Below are 22,907 nucleotides of genomic sequence, written 5' to 3'. Positions count from 1 at the left end.
CACTGTCATTACGATTGCCACTATCCTCACCACCCAACACATTATAAGGGTCTGCCAGCTTTAAAGAGTTACCTTAGGGTTACCATGAGGAAGAATGATAACATTCATCCTCACAGCCTCCTGTCAATACGGAATAGTTATATTGGAGCACTTAAAGGGGCTTGTGCTCCCCAAACCCTCCAAGATCTAAAGTCAATGGCATGGTCAATGGCATGGCCTATGACTTTGCCTAGTCTAGTATCCATCAAGCTCTTTCAGATGCTTCACACCAGAGGGAAATAGGGTCCAGAGACGTCTGGATCATCTTCACAAACGGTAGCTCTCTATCCAGCTTCACTCGCCTAATAAGCAAGTTAAGAAGTGCCAGGGGTTGCCGCAACAAAGTGAATTGCAGTTGAGACATCGGGCAATCCAGCCTCGTGCCCATACCAGTTTTACATGTGCCTGACACTGGGCATCGTCCCAAACACTTGCTGATGTAACCCTGCATCAACCAAGCCACCTAATTCTCCCAAAGGCTAGTTGTGGGAATGTATCTCTCGTATGTCCCTACTGTGCTTTCTCCTCCCCGATTAGGGGCTTATATGTCTCAAGGCTGCTTCATATCTTTTGTGTATCTTTCTCTCATTCGACATATTTCTCCTTGAGCTGCTAAGGGCCTTATCCTTTGAGTCTTCACTCGAGGGATTCTCCTTTCTCTTATGTCCACACCAAACTCTTTCAGACCCTCTTGTCAAAACACCTGCATTGATGGGAACGGTTTTTGATCCAATACCCTTTTAGCTACCAGTTTGTTTAGAATGTGCTCTAGCGCCTGAGAATCTATTGCAGGTTAGCCTTGACAGATGATGTTCCACCTCCAAAGAATCTGAAAGAAAAAAAACGGTCTTTTTTTTTGGTTAGGTGAAGACACCCACATACCACAGCCCACGCTCCATGGTGGAGGTGCTCCGGAATTGGCTCCATGTTTCCTGAGTTTAACCTGCAGCAGTATGGGCTTCTAGCCGTTGACCCATATCATTAGCTCAAGATTCGGAGTGCCCAAATAAATAGGCTATGTGGTCATATTTGGGTTCAACACACTTGTTGCTTTAACGCATTTGCCTGGTTGGTGACTCGGATGCCATAGGACCACAAGGAACCATGCTCCACACTGCATACTTATCACTTTCCTCTATGTGGGCCCATGATGCAGTATGTAGTGTGGCATTGTTTACCCCTGCTGCGCTGGAGAATGTTCACTGCCCCTGTTTTGGGGTCATTGGTTTAGTGTTGAAACACCAGGCTATCAACGCCAACTTTTAGTTCTTTCTACAGGGTACTAATAAATCTTTGAAGGACTCCGGACATCTCCCCAGTGATTCATAATTGCACTTTGTCCTTCAGTTTCCCTCTTCGCACTACTGGTGCCACCATTAGTTGTCCAAAGTGTGTGTGCATACACGCTGATGTCTCCTGGTAGGTAATGGATCTCACACTAGGTGCCCTCACATCACTCGTGCTTAAGTCCACTGTTCATTTATGCCCCCCAACTGCCCTGGTACAGTAGTATTGCTATTTAGTCCTCAATATCTTCAGTGTATGCTCTGCATGGTTGAGGACCACATAGGGTTAACGCCGCTGGTTTGAGACATTCAGATTGCAACTATCACCTGCTCGCTCCTTACAACCTTGCATTCCGCTCTCTATATATATTTTTTTTAACAAACTTTATTGCCTTTTAAATTTTACTCAGCCCTATCGCTGATAGTTGGACAGATAAATACATAGTATTTTCTGGATCATTTATTCCCGTGACAAAGTGTATGCCCATGTAAGTATGGTCCTTGATTCCAGCTGGCCCATCTTTTGCACAAAATGGCGTCTTCTATGCACATTCTGTTTTTTCCCCCGTCCCTCCACCCTCCCCCAACAAGTTAACCAAGACCTATAACTCGCATTACCCTCTATATAATCTACAGTGAAGCCTATGGCTATTCAATGACTAACCCCACAGTCTCTGTGCTTCATAAAATGGCAGTGTTCTGTCACCGGAACAGTGCTGCAGTCTTCTGTTCCCAATGCGGTCTCACTGGATTTGTCCACTCTGCCTTCTTGGACCATGCACCAGTTGTTGCCGAGCCAGGGAGGGGCTTGCTCGCTCTTTCTCTGTCTGATTCGATACACGCTCCACTGTGCTCCAGATCAATCTCAAGGGTTTCAACGCTCTCAAAGGATAGGCCCAGCTACTCTCCCCCTACTGCTTCCACTCCAAGCTCCTGTTTTCCACTGTGATGCCACCCCTGCTGCCATTTGCTAAGCCTCCTTCAGTTCTGCTGTTTCATCAGTGGGCCACCGCAGTCTACGCCCCTGGGGCATGCATTCCATGTACCGGCCCTTTCTACCCGCTCCTACTTGCGACTTGACTGCAGCACTAGTGTCCCCCAGCTGCAGGACCGCCCTCCAAACCCGGATTTCTGCATTTGGGTCGCTTGGCACCGGCTCCACTTGCTTTGCTGCTTACACCCCAATCACTGAGTAACAATCCCGAAGTGGAGAGAACATAAAAGTCAGTCTTTCGCATGCTCCCCAACCCACCGGTATGAAATATTTGTTTATAAAGCTGCTTTGTCGAGCATTATCAAGCTTGTATATATCTATATATTCGGTGTCAACTGATTGCTTCCCCTACCTTTATAAATCTACTGTAAGGGTTTGTTTTCTGAAAAACAAAATAACGACAAAAACGGAAATTAAGTAAAAATTAAAAAGAACGCGGCCAATTTTTTTGCGAATTTGATGTAAAATGATTTCTTTTTTGAGGGTGACATGATTTTTTGAAAATGATTCCTTTAACTAAAGTAGTCAGTCATGAATTACCCATTAAACGGACACTAAGATATCACATGCCCACCTTTGAAGCAAGCTCTTCTCAGTACACAGGCGAGTGCGGCCTTCCCCCTCGCGCTTATTTCATATAAGGCTGAACCCTGTCCACATTCATTAAGCAGCAGGGAACAAGGCGTGGTGTACGCGAAAGACTTACAAAGTGGTATCAAAGATATGAAAGTATAGATTTGATATCGTGTTTTTTCATAACGGAAATGAGTTATCGAGCACAATCAGCCGACTTAGGACATGCAGAGACCCTGGGGCCCCGCAAAACTGACTAGGCAATTTGCTTGTAATAAAAACGGATTATAAACCATTAGTTGCTAGTATATGACAGGCAATCGCCAATAATAGCGAAGCAATGATCAAAAATATACTCTTAAGCAATTTGGAAATTTACAAAACAGCTTTTATAATTTATAACCAAGATGTCCTATCAACTACTCAAATGAGAAAAAAGTTAACTTACTCGAAAATAAAACTCCTCATTCCATTTTGGGTTCAGCGTCTGAAAGAAAATATATTCACATTATAATTAAAAAAAAATACATGGACCATATAGGCAATAATTACTTCTACATATAGTATACATGATGACTTTATCAATGTTAAAAATAGATTAAAAAAACAATTATCTTAAAAGCAAAAGTTGCAAACTGTCTAAATGTGGCATTAACTCGTAGAAAAAAAAGATCAATGGATTGAAAACACATCCCTTCGGTGACCTCTGCCTGGGAGAGTTCTGGTGCGTCAGAAGGTTTAAGAATAGATTTTTGGCTAAAAATAGCTATCTTTTTCCAGAAGAGGGGTCATTTGAGACCTATGCAGGAAACCCCTTCTGATGACTCCGGAACATTGCACAGTAAAGCCTCACATAACACTCTCGGGGGCGAAAGTCAAGGATTCTCTCAAGACACCGCCATGTCATGCGCAGCTCGGACTGTGGCAAGGAGGGAGCGCACCGTCTCGTGCTCAGCACTTCCCCGTCTCCATGCAGGCCCTGGCAATCTCGCAGTAATGGCGGGCGGGCGCTATTTAGAGTGCAGCAGGTGCTGTGGCACCAGGGCACACAAATTGCAAGGGGCCCACTCCGCTCAAATTAGAGCTATTTGCCACTTCCAGACTGAGTGGGGGTAGGAGGCTGGGAGTCGTTTTTCTCGGTTGCCTTAATCAACACTAGAATATGAAGGCAGAAAAAACTGGAAACATTAGGAATGGGAAAGGGAAGAGTAAAAGGTAGGTGCTCTGATCCAGCCGTGGAGGTCCCCGGCTGAAACCTCAGAAGAAGGCCTAGCCCCGAGCAAAGCTGAATGCAGTGTACTGGAGGGGAGCTTCACAGGAGGGCCCTGGTGTAAATTGGAGGGATGCGGAGTATTAGAAAAGGACCTCATAAGGAAAGCATGGGGAGCGTGCAAGGGATGAACTTTATATTTTTATTTATTTATTTTTAACATTTAGTATAGCGCGAACAAATGCCCGGAGGCGTCTCGGCGCTGTAAACTGCAGGCTCTCCTAACTTTGGCTTCTGGACTCTAGAGGTTAAACAGCCATGTTTTCAGCTGCTTCCTGAATATAAACAAATTAGGGCTGGATCTTATAGTTTGCGGGAGTGTGTTCCACAATTTCCACAATTTCGGGGCAGCCACCAAGAAGCGTCTGTCTCCCCAGTTAACCAATCTAGTGCGTGGTACTACCAGATCGTTCATCTTTGCGGACCGAAGTGGCCGAGAAGGATGATATGGGATAGGATGATCTCTCAGAAATTGTGGGGCCTGTTGGTGTAGTGTTTTATATACAATGCACAAGGTTTTAAATTTTATTCGGTTTTTTACAGGCAGCCAGTGAAGATCTCTCAGGGTGTTCGTTATTGGCTTAAATCTCGGAACACCTGAGAGTAACCTGGCCGTCGCGTTCTGTACAAGTTGCATTTTTTTAATAACTCTAATTTGAGCGTTGGCAAACAAGCCATTACAATAGTCTAGTGCCGACAATACAAGGGCACTTATCAGGGTTCTACCCACAGAATCAGGGAGAAATGGTAGGATCTTTCTTACCAGGCGTAGTTTATAAAAAGCTGCCGAGGTCGTCTGGTTGGCATGGGTCATAAAATTCAAGTTATCGTCGAAGGTGACACCTAGGTTTCTCACTTTCGCATTTGGTTTAGGCACGGCTCCAAAAGATGGTGGCCACCATGCCGGGGACCAGCTAGGACTAAGGCGACCAAACACTACCACCTCTGTTTTTTCAGAGTTCAGCTTTAGGCGGCTTCCGGACATCCATCGTCCGATAGCCAGCAGTCCTGCCTTAAAGCTTTCTGCCACTGCTTCCCCATCATCCCTGACCGTCAAGATCAACTGGGTGTCGTCAGCATATGAGGTAAGGTTCATCCCATCCCATACACACCAATGGGGGGTTTGCCCAGGTCACCATCAGACATTTAAGGAGGCGCGACATAGAAAGTAGGTGTCCTAAACTTGGTGATCTAGACACAGTTGTAAAATGAGGCCAATGTATATCACGATGTAGCAGCATACGTCGATAAAAGTAAAACCAAAGAAATTCCTTTCTGTGTTGTTCAATCTAGTTTTTACATATCAGCCTACGTAAGAGAAATTTTGACTTTCTGACCCTTATGGTGACACCATTGGTTAAGGATACACAGACAATTAGATTGATAATTTCACTCAAGACTTGTTATTCTTAACATTTTTTATAGTTTAAAAATTATTGGTACACATTTAATAAAACATAATACATTTGAATACTCAGATATAGGTTTGTTTTAATAATTTTTGTTTGAAGGACATTTCATTACAGTACAAATCTCTGAGTAACCACTCAGTGTAGTGCAATTAACAATAAGTATACACATTACAATAAACAGTATAAAATTTGGTCCAAGTGTCGACGCGTTTCGGTGCTTTATTCCTTATCGTATAAACACCTTCCTCAGGACAGAACTTTTTAAAAACATGACTTCTTCATTCTAAAAAATGAATACATACAGTTAGTATTAATAATCTCAGTGTAGTGCAATTAACAATAAGTACACAAATTACAATAAACAGTAAAAAATTTGGTCCAAGTGTCGACACGTTTCGGTGCTTTATTCCTTATCGTATAAACACCTTCCTCAGGACAGAACTTGTAAAAACATAACTTCTTCATTCTAAAAAATAAATACATATAGTTAGTATTAATAATCCCTACTTGAGAAGAAATATCTATCTATTCATACAGTTTGCTAATCTGTGTTTCACCATGTCCCGAGGTCGAGCTCCCCGACTTGGACGAGCTCCCTGACTCGGACGGACGGGGTGTACCTGCTAACATTTCTTCCTTTCCACCCCGTCCGCAGGATCCTTTGGACGTTTCCTGGTGTTTCCCGGCTCTGCCTTCGTTGACCCCGTCACTACATCTGCCTTCCCTGACGCTGGGGGTGTGTTCCCCGGCGTTCCCAACAGTTGGCCAATCAGGTGAAGGAACGTCATCTGCAGCAATCCAATCAGACGAGCCAGGGGCGTTTAAGGAAGCCCCGTCCCTGGTTGTCGGCGCGGAACCTCTCGGAAACCAGCCGACGCACGAGGAGAACGCCAAGGACGAAGAAGGAGGAAGTGCCGAAGAACCGCTGCTGGGACCCCCGGACCAGAGACTCGACAAGCCAGGAGGCCAACGTTACCACGAGCCGCCCTGCCACACTTCCAGGGGAGAAGTGTGGCTCCACAAGGTACAAGGGCGTTTTCAGGGATTGTTTAAATCACGGGGTAGCCTGAGGGTGGTCACTAACGCCGTGCACTGCTGTCCACCTACACTTAAAGGCTGCTATAGATGGTGGTAGTATCCTGGTGATCCCTCACTCCCCTGCCCCTCCCCCCCACTCGTTACACATCGGTCCCAGCCACTAACGCGGCTGTCTCTTTTCCTTTTCTCAAGCTACGTCTGGACCAGCGACCATCCCTGGTAAAGCAAAGACGGGTATCGAAGACACCGGAAGTTCGTCGGAGGAGAGCGCCCCGGCTTGTGTTGTGTGCCTTGCTGGACATTGACCTACTTACCCCCCTGAGACCTAACAAGTACTGTCACACTGAATAAAACGGTTATTCCTAGACTTCAATTCGTGGCGTCTCTCATTACCCCAACCACACTCCTCACAAGTGGTGCCGTGACTCGGATCCTTCAGGGAACCACGCCATCCGATACAGAATGGAAACCATATTAACCCAAATGGAAGCAGACCGGACTGCATTTCCCAAGCCATCCAGAGCCAGTCGGATAACATACTAAAACTGGCAGAAGGACAAATGCAATTAATGACCGTGTTAGGTCAAGGAAGGGCTACAGCTCCACCCCCAGGCACAGTTGTTCATCTACAGAAATTCAGTCCAGGAGAGGATCCCCTTGCTTTCTTTTTGAATTTTGAGAGAGCCGCGAGAGCCGCGATAGCCAGTTCCTGGCCTGGGGATAGGTGGCCCTTTTATTTGGCACCCTTGTTGGTTGGTGAAGCCCAGGCCGCGTACGAGACAGTAAACCGAGATGGTACCACCGCTTATGCAGTGGTGAAACAGTATATCCTTGATAGGTTGGGCGTAGATGAGGAAACACCGACTACGGTTCCGTCAGGAAAAAGGGTCTCCCAGGGATCTACCCAAGACTTTGTTTTTCAAGTTGAAGGAATCTGCTGACTTATGGCTAAAACCCCATGAAGGTAATGCCATTATGAACAAAGTGTATCTTGAACAGTTTATCGAAGCCCTCCTCTATAGCACTCAGAGGTGGCTTAAACAACACGCGGGCTTAACATTGGAACATGCCATAGAAATTGCGACTTGTTACGCCCGAGCTCAGGGTAAGCCCTATATGAGGGAACCTGATAAACCTACCAAGACTTTACCACCCCTCAAACCCGAATTTTTTTTCCAAAAGCCAGTACCAGAGCCACCACGGGTGCGGTTCCAACGACCTGAACTGCCAAACTCTGGACCCCAATGTTATGACTGCGGAGAGTAGGGTCATATGCCACTATTCTGTAGAAAAAAAAAAGAAAAAGAAGACGAACCCATGGACGTGAGCTATGCCCCCAGGTCCATCCTGTATGCCCAAGAAACAGGAACCACTTTCTATGTACGAGTCTCTCTGAACGGTACCAGTATAAGGGCATTGTTGGATTCCGGCTGTAAACACTCAGTTATAAGAGAGGAGCTGGTAGATCAGAGCTCTCTCATTCCGGGGAAACAGGTCAACATTCGTTGTGTTCATGGGGACGTTAAGGAGTATCCCGTAGCTAGAGTCACGTTGTACACACCCTCAGGGAAAGGCATGGAAGTCTCCGTAGGAGTTATGTCTGGTCTACCAGAGCCCATAATCATAGGGACAGATAATCCTACCTTTAATACTCTGTTAGATACTCTCCAACACTTGTCTCTTCCCCGTGATACCTTGTTAGCAGCAAAACCCTGGGCCAGGGACACCCATTTCAGGACTGCCCAATTGAATGATGCCAGTCTCACCAATGCATGGCAGGTCGCACGAAATGGACAAGATCCATCCACTAAAAGTTATCCTACTTTCATTGAGAAAAATGGCCTACTCTATCGGCTTGCTAAAGCTGACGCCGAGCCCCAACTGTTGGTCGCAAACGACTTTCGTGATATTGTTTTTTGGACATGCCCATCTGTTAGCCGGTCACTCTGGGGTGGAAAAAACGGGACAGTCCATATTACGACATTTCTTTTGGCCAGGGATATACGCCCAAGTCCAGAAATACTGTCAGGAGTGTAGAATATGCCAGAAACGGAACCCCTACACTCCTCCTCCTGTCCCTTTGGTGCCCATGCCTATTATAGGGGTCCCATTTGATCGTATAGGTATGGACTTAATCGGCCCTTTGCCGAAGTCATCACAAGGACACCAGTACGCTCTTGTGTTGGTTGATTATGCCACAAGATATCCTGAGGCTTTTCCTCTTAAGGCAGCTACTTCAGCAGCGATTGCCCAGAGGTTAGTGGAGGTTTTCTCTCATATGGGTTTTCCAAGGGAGATTGTTACTGATCAGGGTACCCCCTTTGTTTCCCGTTTAATGCAACAGGTGTGCGTGCAACTGAACGTCAAACACATTAAAACATCTGTGTACCACCCTGTAACGGGGTGCCCGAGGCGCCCCCTGGGGTCAAAGTAACTTGTGAACCCCCCTTTCTGTTTCCACAGCCCAGACTGGAATCGCCGTGTTGGCACCCCGTGGAGGAACAGTACAGCGGAGAAGAAGAGGACCTGGTCGGCGGCCCCTTTAAGTGGTCTCCAGGTTCTGAGGGGGAGTGGCCCAACTCCGCTAGAAAAGAGGCAGGTGAGCCAGACCAGGTGTGTCTGTACACCGGCGGAGCTGTTTGTAAGAGGAGAGGCGCGGAGCGAAGTGGAGACGAAGAGGACATCGAGTGGTGGGAGGACGACTCACCGGACTGGAGACTGCAGCGACGGACCCAGCCAAGTGAGCCTACGGAGGAGGCCGAGACCTACGAGGGATTCCCGCAGATGCAGGAAGATCCCCCGGACTACCGACAGGTAGCCAACGCGGAGCCGGAGCGAAGCTCGTCGGACATCAGCCCAGCAGAGGAGAGGCTCGAGGGCGAGTACGGAGAGGACGTCTCCAGGATCGAGGAAGAGCGAGCGGAGCCCCGCAGCGGCGAAAGTCTTCCATCAGCAATCGGAGGGGATCCAGAGTCCGGAGCGGAGCCAGGAGGCCACCGACACCGCGATCCGCCCAGCCACTCCCCCGGAGGGGCGTGGCTTCGCGAGGTACGTGAACGCATAGCGGGTTGGATCGGGAGACGGGTGAGGCGCTAGAGCGCTTCACACTTAGACACGGGGAAGGGGACGGGGCGGAGTGTTCTCTTCTGCCGTTTGAGTAATCCACGAATTCACGGGAGACAAGCATATTAAACGTTGGGAGCACTACTCAGAACTCACATCACTTCCCCCCCCCCTGGTGTGTGGGATTTGTACTCTGAAAGGCCGTGACAGAAATCGCGCTTTTCTCCTTTCATTTGCATGTATCCGGATTGAGAGGACGACACGACGGAGCCTGACGCTGTCGACCGAAGGCGGACCTTAAAGAAAAGGAGGACCGAGGGTGTCCTCTCCAAGAGCCGGACTGAGAGGAGTCGCTCACCAAGGAAGCCCCCTGGTAGACTCAGAAGTACCGATCAGCTCTTGTCCACAATAAAGCCTTTTCCTTTGGTTACTAAGACCCGTCTCCTGCCTCTTCCTGTAGTCCCGCTTACAGTGGTGGAGAATGCGGGCACAGTGACCATCTGTGACGCCAAGATGGATGAGGTGGTGCAGTCGTTGGTCAAGGGGCAAGAGAGGCTAGAGTGGGCCATTCAACAGCAGATTATTACATCAGCGGCAGACAGAGAGGCCATGAAAAATGCTGTGGCCGCAAGAGCAATGGAGAATCCAGTTATCACGGGACCAGTCACCGCGTCCACCACTAACCCCCATATAAGTGGGGTGTCACTGCAAAAGTACCAGCCAGGCGAGGATCCGGACGCCTTCCTGCTCAATTTTGAGAGGGCGGCCCGTGCATGTGGGTGGCCAGTGCCCAAATGGCCATTCTTTTTGGCACCCCTCCTCGTAGGGGAGGCCCAGGCGGCCTATCAGGTGGCCAACCCCACGGGAGACACTACCTATGAGGATGTGAAAAGGATAATCTTAGATCACCTGGGTCTAGACCAGGAGGCCTACAGACTCCGGTTTCGTAAAGAGAGGGGAGCCCCCGGAGAGTCCCCTAAAACCTTGTTCGTGAGGCTCAAGATGGCCGCCGACAAATGGCTGACCCCGACCGTAAGCACGAGGGAAGAGATCATGGACAGGATATACTTAGAGCAATTCCTTGAGGCCCTGCCCTACGCCACACAGAGGTGGCTGCGACAACACCACCACCTCACTACCGAAAAAGCTGTGGACATGGCGACAACCTTCTCTAGAGTCCAACCTAGGATCTCTCAAGTCTGGGAGAATGAGAAACATAAGACTCTGATGAAATCCGAAAGGAAACCAGTGAAACCTCCTGATATCCCTAGGACAAGAACATGGAGAACAGAGGGGCCTCTGCCTACAGGGCCGCAATGCTTTGAATGTGGCACCTGGGGACACATCGCCCGGCTTTGCCCCCGGAGGAAACCGCAGGATGAACCTATGGAGGTCGGGTATCTTCCCAAGGCGGTGATGTTCTCCAGCGAAATGGGTCAAGCATTTAGGGTAAGTGTTGGGGTAAACGGCACCTCCCTCCAGGCCCTGTTAGACTCTGGCTGTCGTCAGTCAGTGGTACACGCCCGTCTGGTTCTACCCTCCCAGATCCTCTTACAAACCCGGGTGAATATACGCTGTGTACACGGAGATATCAAGGCCTATCCTGTGGCAATGCTGCCCATAGAACCTGTGGGGCGGAGTCCACATAAGATAAGGGTGGGGGTATTGGCCACTCTCCCTGAGGACCTCATCATAGGGACTGATAACCCAGAGTTTCTAAACATGTTTAATCATAGCATAACTACAAGAGACTCCCCCTCAGAATCGGAAAAAAAGGAGAGAAACGTCCCTGCCTTAATAACTGCCGAACCCTGGGTGCTCGACCGTAGTTTTCGTTTCTCTCAGTTAAATGACGCAACCCTCTCCAACGCGTGGGACGCGGCAGAGAGAGATAAGAACCAACTTCCCTTGCAATATCCAAGGTTTATTGTAAAAAACGAATTGCTGTATAGGCAGGCCCAAAAAGATGATCCCGATCAACTGTTAGTACCCATATCCTTCCGGGAGCAGGTGTTGTTCTACTCACATGCCCATTTGGTAGCCGGACACATAGGGGCAGAGAAAACCACGCAAAACCTGCTCTGCCACTTTTATTGGCCAGGGATATACAAAGATACGGTGAAGTACTGTCAGGAGTGCGAGGTATGTCAGAAAAAGAACATGACCCGACCCCCGGCTGTTCCACTACAACCCCTGCCAATAATAGGGACCCCTTTTGAGCGGATTGGCATGGACCTCATAGGGCCCCTCCCAAAAACAAGGAAAGGGTATCAGTACGTATTAGTAATAGTGGACTATGCCACTCGATTCCCAGAAGCCTATCCGTTGACTGTCACAACGACCAAACACATAGCCGACCGGATGATTGAAATGTTTTCAAGAGTTGGATTCCCAAAGGAGATCCTCACCGACCAGGGAACGCCCTTTGTATCTAGGCTCATGAAGGAGGTTTGCCAGCTTCTCCGTATCCATCAGATCAGAACGGCGGTATACCACCCCCAAACCGACGGCCTCGTCGAGCGATACAACAGGACCCTGAAAACAACCCTAAGAAAGATGCTAGAAATCAACGGAGCAGAATGGGATCAAGTACTGCCACTTGCTTTGTATGTCCTAAGAGGTCAGAAACAGAGCAGTTTGGGGTTTTCGTCTTTCGAGCTATTATATGGTCGACAACCCCGATCCCTCTTAGAAATGACCAAAGAAGCGTGGGAGAAAGAAACACCCGACGAAACCCTGAAAACCCTAGAATACGCCCGTAACCTCAGGTCCAAAATCGGAAAGTTAAGAGAACTCGCGTATGCCAATCTTGAAAAAACCAACAGCGCCAGAAAACGTTCTACGATAAAGGAAAAAAATGGAGAAGGATGGCAGTGGGTGATTGGGCTCTGGTACTCCTACCATCCTCCTCACAAAAGTTTAGGGCGGAATGGGGAGGCCCTTTCAAAATCATAAGTACTATCGATTACACCAGCTATAAGCTACAAATCACCCAGAGGAAGGCTCAAGTCTTTCATGTCAACCTGTTAAAGAAGTGGCTTGGACCCCCTCCTACCGGGATACACTTAACGGAACGCCTCCCCCTGCTGTCCTCCAGTACGATAGACCAACTAGTCGTGAATGAAGACCTGATGGACAAAGACAGAACAGAACTGATGAACACCTTAAGAAAGAACGCAGGAGTCTTCTCAGATATTCCCGGAAGGACCACGTTAGCCACTCATCGGATATGTACAGAGCCTGGAAAAATCGTGAAAATCAGGCCATACAGAGTCCCTGAGGCCAGACGCCAAGGAATAAAACAGGAAATCCAGGAGATGTTGAAGTTGGGCGTAATCCGACCCTCAAAGAGTAACTGGTCTAGCCCAATAGTGTTGATTCCAAAACCCGACGGAACAAGAAGATTCTGCATGGACTTTCGCGCCCTTAACGAAGTATCGTTGTTTGACGCTTATCCGATCCCCCGCATAGATGAGCTGATCGAGAAGTTAGGAGAAGCCAAATTCATCAGTACCATCGATCTGACCAAGGGATACTGGCAGGTACCCCTCCATGAGGAAGACAGACACAAAACAGCCTTCTCGACCGAGGACGGTCACTATGAATTTACCGTCCTCCCCTTCGGTCTTCACGGTGCCCCTGCCACCTTCCAGAGATTGATGAATACGGTATTGAAAGAGTTGTCCATGTTCACCTCGGCATACCTCGACGACATTGTCGTCTTTAGTCCCGACTGGGAAACCCACTTGGATCATCTCCAGAAGGTGTTAGATACACTGCAAGAAGCAGGGTTGAAAATCAATGCTAAGAAATCGCGAATGGCCTATCAAAAAGTAAAATATCTGGGCTATGTCTTAGGGCACGGGATGATAGAACCCCAGATAGAGAAAGTACGAGCCATAGCAGAGACCCCGTTTCCCAAAACTAGAAAAGATATGAGGGCGTTTTTGGGGTTGATTGGTTATTATCGTAGGTTCATTCCAATGTTCTCCCAGATATCGGCCCCCCTTTCTGACACCCTGAGAAACAGGAACCCGGAGAAAACGCTACTCCTCCCCACAAGGGAGATGGAAGAGGCTTTCACCGCCTTGAAAAAGTGTATCACTTCCACCCCGGTTCTGACGTCCCCTGATTTTTCAAAACCTTTCTTTTTACACACAGATGCGTCAGAATATGGGATAGGGGCAGTGCTCTCCCAAAAATCCGAGGAGGGGACGGACCACCCTATACTATACGTTAGCAGAAAACTGTTTCCCCGAGAACTGAAGTATGCCACTGTGGAGAAGGAATGTTTAGCGATAAGGTGGGCAGTAGACAAATTGTCGTATTACCTGGAGGGTAGGCCGTTTACCCTGTATACTGACCATGCTCCCCTACAATGGATGGCCCGTAATAAAGCGAATAACGCCAGAGTGATGCGCTGGTTCCTTGCCCTGCAGCCTTACTCCTTTACTGTGGTGCATACACGTGGAACTGACAATGTCGGGGCTGACTTTCTTTCACGCTATCCCCTTCCCGAACGGAAGAGTTCAGGGGGGGAGGAATGTAACGGGGTGCCCGAGGCGCCCCCTGGGGTCAAAGTAACTTGTGAACCCCCCTTTCTGTTTCCACAGCCCAGACTGGAATCGCCGTGTTGGCACCCCGTGGAGGAACAGTACAGCGGAGAAGAAGAGGACCTGGTCGGCGGCCCCTTTAAGTGGTCTCCAGGTTCTGAGGGGGAGTGGCCCAACTCCACTAGAAAAGAGGCAGGTGAGCCAGACCAGGTGTGTCTGTACACCGGCGGAGCTGTTTGTAAGAGGAGAGGCGCGGAGCGAAGTGGAGACGAAGAGGACATCGAGTGGTGGGAGGACGACTCACCGGACTGGAGACTGCAGCGACGGACCCAGCCAAGTGAGCCTACGGAGGAGGCCGAGACCTACGAGGGATTCGATTCCCGCCGATGCAGGAAGATCCCCCAGACTACCGACAGGTAGCCAACGCGGAGCCGGAGGGAAGCTCGTCGGACATCAGCCCAGCAGAGGAGAGGCTCGAGGGCGAGTACGGAGAGGACGTCTCCAGGATCGAGGAAGAGCGAGCAGAGCCCCGCAGCGGCGAAAGTCTTCCATCAGCAACCGGAGGGGATCCAGAGTCCGGAGCGGAGCCAGGAGGCCACCGACACCGCGATCCGCCCAGCCACTCCCCCGGAGGGGCGTGGCTTCGCGAGGTACGTGAACGCATAGCGGGTTGGATCGGGAGACGGGTGAGGCGCTAGAGCGCTTCACACTTAGACACGGGGAAGGGGACGGGGCGGAGTGTTCTCTTCTGCCGTTTGAGTAATCCACGAATTCACGGGAGACAAGCATATTAAACGTTGGGAGCACTACTCAGAACTCACATCACTTCCCCCCCCCCTGGTGTGTGGGATTTGTACTCTGAAAGGCCGTGACAGTAACGCGCTTTTCTCCTTTCATTTGCATGTATCCGGATTGAGAGGACGACACGACGGAGCCTGACGCTGTCGACCGAAGGCGGACCTTAAAGAAAAGGAGGACCGAGGGTGTCCTCTCCAAGAGCCGGACTGAGAGGAGTCGCTCACCAAGGAAGCCCCCTGGTAGACTCAGAAGTACCGATCAGCTCTTGTCCACAATAAAGCCTTTTCCTTTGGTTACTAAGACCCGTCTCCTGCCTCTTCCTGTAGTCCCGCTTACACACCCCCAGACAGACGGCTTGGTTGAGCGATACAACGGCTCCCTCAAGCTAACGTTAAAAAAACTCCTGTCTGGTGATGGGAAGAACTGGGACCAGTTACTACCTCTTGCCCTCTTTGTACTCCGTAGTCAGAAACAGTCTAGTCTAGGAACCTCCCCATTTGAGCTACTGTTCAGAAGACCCCCTAGAACACTTCTTGAAATAACTAAAGACAGTTGGGAAGCTGAGGGAGCACAGGAAGCTGAGGCCCTATTGGATTATACTCGGCAGTTGCAGACCAGGTTACATAAACTCAGAACACTTGCCCACGACCATTTAGCCATAGCCCAAACCAAACAGAAAACCCTGTATGACCGAGGTACGAAATGGAGGGTGTTGGATGTCGACGATTGGGTTCTGATTTTATTACCCTCCTCTACACATAAAATGAAGAAGGAGTGGCAAGGACCCTTCAAAATTTTGAGGAAAATAGGACGCACTACATACTTGGTACAGCTAGGAAGGGGCAAAACTCAAATGTTCCATATCAATATTCTAAAAAAATGGTTAGGGAAACCCCCACAGACAGTCAATGTGGTGTCTTCTGTACCAGATACAAACCATACAGTCAGTGACGCCCCTATTAATCCTGAACTGTCTGCTATGCAACAAAAGGAAGTTATGTCCTTGCTTTTGTCTCATTCGGAAGTGTTCTCTGACCAACCGGGCCGTACACACCTAGCAGAACACTTTATACCTACTCTTCCAAATACAGTCGTAAAGCAAAAACCCTACCGGATCCCAGAGGCAAGACGCCTGGCATTCCAGGCCGAGGTACAAAGCATGTTGAAAACCGGGATCATAGTTCCTTCCCACAGTAACTGGTGCTCCCCAGTGGTGTTGGTACCGAACCGTGACGGAAGCATCCGCTTTTGTATAGACTTCAGGGCCGTTAATAGGGTGTCTAAACAAGATGCTTACCCCTTACCTAGGGTAGATGAACTCCTGGAACGTCTTGGTGAGGCCCGTTACATCACCACCATAGACCTCACCAAGGGTTATTGGCAGATACCCCTTGCACCTAAAAATAGGGAAAAGACGGCCTTCTCCACCCCTTTTGGTCACTACCACTTTACGGTACTTCCCTTTGGGTTGCATGGGGCCCCAGCAACGTTTCAGAGAGTCATGGATACGCTACTGGCACCTCATTTGCAAAATGCTTCGGCTTATTTAGACGACATTGTAGTGTTTAGTAAGACATGGGACGAGCCCTTGATACACCTTGGGAACATACTGTCTAGTTTGAAGGATGCTAATCTGCACATCAATGCAACAAAAATCTCGATTTGCTTTCCAACAGGTCAAGTATCTAGGTAACCTTCGAGGGGACGGTCAGATTAAACCCCAGACCGAGAAACTCGAAGCCATCAAGGCATTACCCTACCCTTCTACAAAAAAAGAGCTCAGGGCCTTCTTGGGGTTGGTGGGTTATTACCGCCGGTTCATTGCTCAGTTTGCTAGTCTGGCCGGTCCTCTTACTGACCTCCTCGGTAAAAGTGTGAAGTCCTCTTCACTTCCAGCCCCCTCTGTCATTCACACCTCTGCTTTCCAGGCTTTAAAGGATGCTCATACTTCTTCTCCTGTTCTCATTTCCCCTGATTTCCTTCAACCGTTCATTCTACAGACGGACGCTTCAGGGGTTGGCATCGGTGCAGTTCTTTTCCAGGAGTATGGCCAAGGGGCTGAGAGACCTGTGCTCTTTATCAGCCGAAAGCTGTTTCCTAGGGAGCAGGCGTATTCTACGATTGAAAAGGAATGCCTGGCTGTCCGTTGGGGAGTGGAAAAGCTGAGGTACTATCTCGAGGGGAGGCCGTTTGTGTTGTATACGGACCATGCTCCTTTGACCTGGCTCCAACGTCACAAAGGGAACAATGACCGAATCATGCGTTGGTTCTTGGCTCTGCAGCCTTTTCAGATTGAGGTCCGTCACCGGAAGAGTTCTCGGCAGGAGAATGTTGACTTTCTTTCCCGTTACCCAATTTACCCCGATCGGGTCATTCGTGGGGGTGGGATGTGTCCCGAGGTCGAGCTCCCTGACTTGGACGAGCTCCCTGACTCAGACGGACGGGGTGTACCTGCTAACATTTCTTCCTTTCCACCCCGTCCGCAGGATCCTTTGGACGTTTCCTGGGTTTCCCCGGCTCTGCCTTCGTTGACCCCGTCACTACATCTGCCTTCCGTGACGCTGGGGGTGTGTTCCCCGGCGTTCCCAACAGTCGGCCAATCAGGTGAAGGAACGTCATCTGCAGCAATCCAATCAGACGAGCCAGGGACGTTTAAGGAAGCCCCGTCTCTGGTTGTTGGCACGGAACCTCTCAGAAACCAGCCGACGCACGAGGAGAACACCAAGGACGAAGAAGGAGGAGGTGCCTAAGAACCGCTACTGGGAACCCCGGACCAGAGACTCGACAAGTCAGGAGGCCAACGTTACCACGAGCCGCCCTGCCACACTTCCAGGGGAGAAGTGTGGCTCCACAAGGTACGAGGGCGTTTTCAGGGATTGTTTAAATCACGGGGTGGGACGGGGTAGCCTGAGGGTGGTCACTAACGCCGTGCACTGCTGTCCGCCTACACTTAAAGGCTGCTATAGATGGTGTTAGTATCCTGGTGATCCCTCACTCCCCTGCCCCCTCCCACTCGTTACACATCGGTCCCAGCCACTAACGCGGCTGTCTCTTTTCCTTTTCTCGAGCTACGTCTGGACCAGCGACCATCTCTGGTAAAGCAAAGACGGGTATCGAAGACACTGGAAGTTCGTCGGAGGAGAGAGCCCCGGCTTGTGTTGTGTGCCTTGCTGGACATTGACCTACTTACCCTCCTGAGACCTAACAAGTACTGTCACACCGAATAAAACGGTTATTCCTAGACTTCAATTCGTGGCGTCTCTCATTACCCCAACCCCACTCCTCACACACAAGTGTTTACTAAGATAGCCATATATATTTCTTACATGAATTGCCTATCTATGGATTCCTTTCATGTACTGGTGGACCTTTCAGTTATTTTCTTGGTCCTCCTCATGAGACTCATTTTATGAATTTTATTTTTCAATCGCCCTTTACTTCCTACGGGGTTAACATTGTATAATCACGGAAACCTAACTTCGCCTCAGTGACTGATATGCAGTGGTGTATGTACTTACTTTATCAGCGGGGGTAATTCAACATTCCCTCAGCCTTCTGGGTACAAACACCTCTTGTTGCTCGCAGGTCGTTTTCCTTGGGGTATTTCGATTCTAACCCTCTCTCCAACTTAAACCTGCCTTTATTTTGTCTTGAATACCTGGGGATGATAGGTAGTAGGTTTTAGTTTGTACCCACCATCTATATCAGATAGAACATTGTTGTTGATAACATTCCAATACACGGGAGAGCTAATGCCAGTTGTTTTTCTCGGCCCGTGTGTTTCGTTGTATAGATTTCTAAATTCATGTTTAAACCAGGAGTGACCTGGTATATACTTTTTATTTGGTTTCTATATTATGTCATGAACAGTATGTAGTTGGCTGTTTTCTTAAAATTCATATCAATCTAACTTTAGTTTACGACCCATAATATCCAGAGCTACATCTAGTTCTAAACTTAAATTTAAACTTTATTGCCTGCTCTCATGAATCCCAGAGTTAGTCAAAAGAGTCAAAATGTATGTTTATTATGACCGTAGTCTTTAAACAAAGCAGTGAGCATAACGCAGTAAAGGGTGTATACAATAAATGCCTATACTTATTTTTAAAATGTTATTCTTTAAAAAGCAATTCTACATTTCATTTTCAAAGGTACAAATTCCACTATAAAATACTAAACACCAATAGAAAATTACAATACCTAAAAACCTATTATAAAAGTTAAAAACCTATTCACTTTTCATACCGTCGTGCAAATTTCAGTCAATAAAAATTCATACAGTACTACATTTTTCCCTTGGTTCTCAGTGCACTCTGGGCCACCTTTAAAAATTTCCCTAGGGCAATTACAATATCAATGAAGGGTATTTCTGTTAAGAGGCTGGCTGCCTGCATCCTTGTTTTTATTCCATATTTTAGGAAAACCGGGCGCATCCCAGAGTTAAAATAAGGGATCCTTTGGGCCTCCAACTGCTCGTATTTACCCAATTCTCGAGAGCCGATCGTGGCTTCTCTTACCTGAGGGCGGGATGTGGGCGCGGGTTCTCACAGTCTCGTCTTCTCTCTTCCGTGGAATGAGAGCATACACTTCTGCATCAGTTTATATACTCCTGCCTTGTTTAGCAAATTGGATAATTAGCATCTTTTAGTGGAATTAACGAAAGTCAATATCCGCTATAAACCGCCATAATTGTAGTTTTTATTCGTAGTTCCTATGCGGCTTGGCATCTCGCGAGATTACGCTGCCCGGGGTAGAAGCGATCTATTATGTCCTTCATCTTAGTAGTTATTTATATATTCAGTCAATAACATTGTATATTGTGGCAGTGTTGTCATTCTGCCCCTCATGTGAATCAATTTAGTGACCCCGATTGCCTATCTACTTATATCTCTTCCCTTCTATCGTATCCGTGATCACATGCGCTCCCTCAATTTAATGCCAGTATTTTATATCTACCCAGTAAATCTACATATGAAAACAAGAGTTCTTTATACAATGATGACGCGCGCCCCTGTCTCGGCATTTGTTTGTATCGATGTGCCAAATTCGGCTGCATTAAGTAATCATCTCGCACTAGTCCAATGGGCGTGCCCAGGATCTTTTTGCATCGGTTTGATGGAAATCGAACTAGCGTTCCGATTCTCCTTTGGTTTTTAAATATACTTCTGATGGAAACTGAAGAGGTATATTCGTCATGTATATCAGAGAAAGTGATTGGCTACTATGTTTACTGACTCACATCTCGATGTGGGGATGTTTACACATATATTTATTTCTCTCCCCAATGTTATTAGAAGGAGTTTTACCATTGTAGCTAATATCACAAAATGGAAATACGTTATCAATTGTACATTTCTAGGCATTGATGTCAACATATCTTCATATCTATGCAATATTCACATTTATCATGATCACATTTATATTTTTACAATCTCATTAGATTCATATATCAATCCTCTGGTCACACTTCATAGAGATCATGCCGATGAAAAAATACACAGATCTACAAGAAAATTGTCAGCTAATACATAGTTGTTGTTCTACACATTTTAACAATATAGATCTGTTTTTACAAATACACTCCTTCTCTATCTAATCATTCTATCCCACTCCTCTCTACTGTTCAGTCCCTGATAATAGGATTTAAACTTGGACATGAGAATTGTTCTCTTTGTTTACGCTTTTTGTCTATGTCACCTCCTCGCACGGATATTCTTATTTTCTCTAGGATGAACCATTTAAGGTCCTCCTCCTTATGGTTTTCAGAGATCCAGTGCTCCACTAGTGGTGCATTCTTTTTATGATTTTTCAGGGCTGACCGGTGTGCAGTCAGTCGCAGGCGCATTTCATGCCCGGTTTCTCCCACATAGGCTTTCTGGCATGGGCAGATTAGTAAATATACCACATTCGCGGTCCTGCAATTCACATGTTCGTTCTTCCAGTGAGAGCTGCCATTGATCTCCACTCTGTCTGATTTCACAATGTTTTTGCAGAGAGTACATGTACCGCACGGTAAATTGCCTCTAATCGCAGTACTACCCTTTATGTTCATCTGGTGGCCTAGTTTGGGCTCTCTAAATGTTTTTACCAAGTGATTCCGGATAATTTTGTTCCTTCTATATGCATAAGTTTTTTGTAAAGGGGTAGTGCATGTCTTATTGAGTATGGACCAGTTCTTATTGAGCAAATGTTTTAATTTCTGGCTGAGACTGTTAAAATTGTACACCATTACTATTCCTAGTTTTTGTTTATCAGTCTTGTCTCTAAGGTCAAACAAACTTTCCCGATTAAAGTATTTGGCTCGCTTGTAAGCTTCCTTAATAAGTCTTTTAGGGTATCCCCTTAGTAGTAGCTTATGTTTTACAATTTCTGCATGGGTCTCAAATGTTTTTCTGTCACTACAATTACGTCTGATTCTTAGGAATTGGCTAAACGGTATTCCGTCTCTCTGACATTTTGGGTGATAACTCGTATGATGGAGAAGAGTGTTTCTGTCAGATGGTTTGACAAATAATTCAACAACTAGTTTTCCTTCATGCCCTTTAATTTTAATGTCCAAGAAATCAACAACTTCCTGATTCTTATTGGCAGTAAATGTTAGATTAGGATCCCCACAGTTTAACCATTCCAAGAAACTCATATGGTCTTCTTCTGAGCCCTCCCAAATGAAAAAAACATTGTCTATAAATCTAGACCTTTTCTTCACATTTAGCCCCGCTGATAAAGTAAGTACATACACCACTGCATATCAGTCACTGAGCGAAGTTAGGTTTCCGTGATGGGCAAATAATATACAATGTTAACCCCATAGGAATTAAAGGGCGTTTGAAAAATAAAATTCCTAGGCAGAAGGCCAATAAGGATAAGGCGAACGTCCATAAGAACTGAGACCCATAAAGAATAAGCGGCAATACCGAGAGCCTCACCGTGTGAAGTAAGTGACTTACACCTTGGGAGCATAGAGTCAATAACTTGATAATGGCTAAACACATAGATTAATACTCAAACTATGTTCCCAATAGTAGAGGACTTGAGTGCAGAATTCATAAAAAGAGTCTCATGAGGAGGACCAAGAAAATAACTGAAAGGTCCACCAGTACATGAAAGGAATCCATAGATAGGCAATTATGTAAGAAATATATATGGCTATCTTAGTAGAAACTGGTGATACAGATTAGCAAACTGTATGTATAGATAGATATTTCTTCTCAAGTAGGGATTATTAATACTAACTGTATGTATTTATTTTTTAGAATGAAGAAGTCATGGTTTTACAAAGTTCTGTCCTGAGGAAGGTATTTATACGATAAGGAATAAAGCACCGAAACGCGCCGACACTTGGACCAAATTTTATACTGTTTATTGTAATTTGTGTACTTATTGGTAATTGCACTACACTGAGTGGTTACTCAGAGACTTGCACTATAATGAAATGTTCTTCAAACTAAAATTGTTAAAACAAACCTATATCTGAGTATTCAAATGTATTATGTTTTATTAAATGTGTACCAAAAATGTTTAAACTATAAAAAATGTTAAGAATAAAAAGTCTTGAGTGAAATTATCAATCTAATTGTCTGTGTATCCATAACCAATGGTGTCACTATAAGGGTCAGAAAGTCAACATTTCTCTAATGTAGGCTGATATGTCAAAAATAGATTGAACAACACAGAAAGGAATTTCTTTGTTTTTACTGATATTACCCAGTCCTTTCTGGTATATCTGGGAAACTCTCTTCTTTTGGAGGCAGCATACGTTGAGCCTGTCAGTATGTGGCTCCATCAACGATCAATAGGCATATAACTATGGGACCTATAGCCTTCTTGAACAGACTCAACCACAAGCAATATTAGGAGACCTATGGCGGCACAGGCAATGGA

At 46.9% G+C, this 22,907-nt stretch overlaps 1 protein-coding gene across 14 annotated transcripts in view; it reads right to left on the bottom strand.

Moving 5' to 3' along the window:
* Positions 1–22,907, bottom strand: part of NEDD4L (NEDD4 like E3 ubiquitin protein ligase) — a 1,724,212-nt gene that overhangs the window by 915,936 nt on the left and 785,369 nt on the right. For all 14 annotated transcript variants that reach the window (XM_086960462.1, XM_086960464.1, XM_086960467.1 and 11 more), the window contains exon 4: positions 3,341–3,379. In XM_086960462.1, the coding sequence (XP_086816588.1) occupies positions 3,341–3,379 (39 nt within the window). The remainder of the gene's footprint in view (positions 1–3,340; positions 3,380–22,907) is intronic.

This window comes from Lissotriton vulgaris, chromosome 3_1 (assembly GCF_964263255.1).
Source record: "Lissotriton vulgaris chromosome 3_1, aLisVul1.2, whole genome shotgun sequence".
Taxonomy (NCBI): Eukaryota; Metazoa; Chordata; class Amphibia; order Caudata; family Salamandridae; genus Lissotriton; species Lissotriton vulgaris.
The sequence above is the reverse complement of the archived record's forward strand: the minus strand, read 5'-3'. Positions and strand labels throughout refer to the sequence as shown.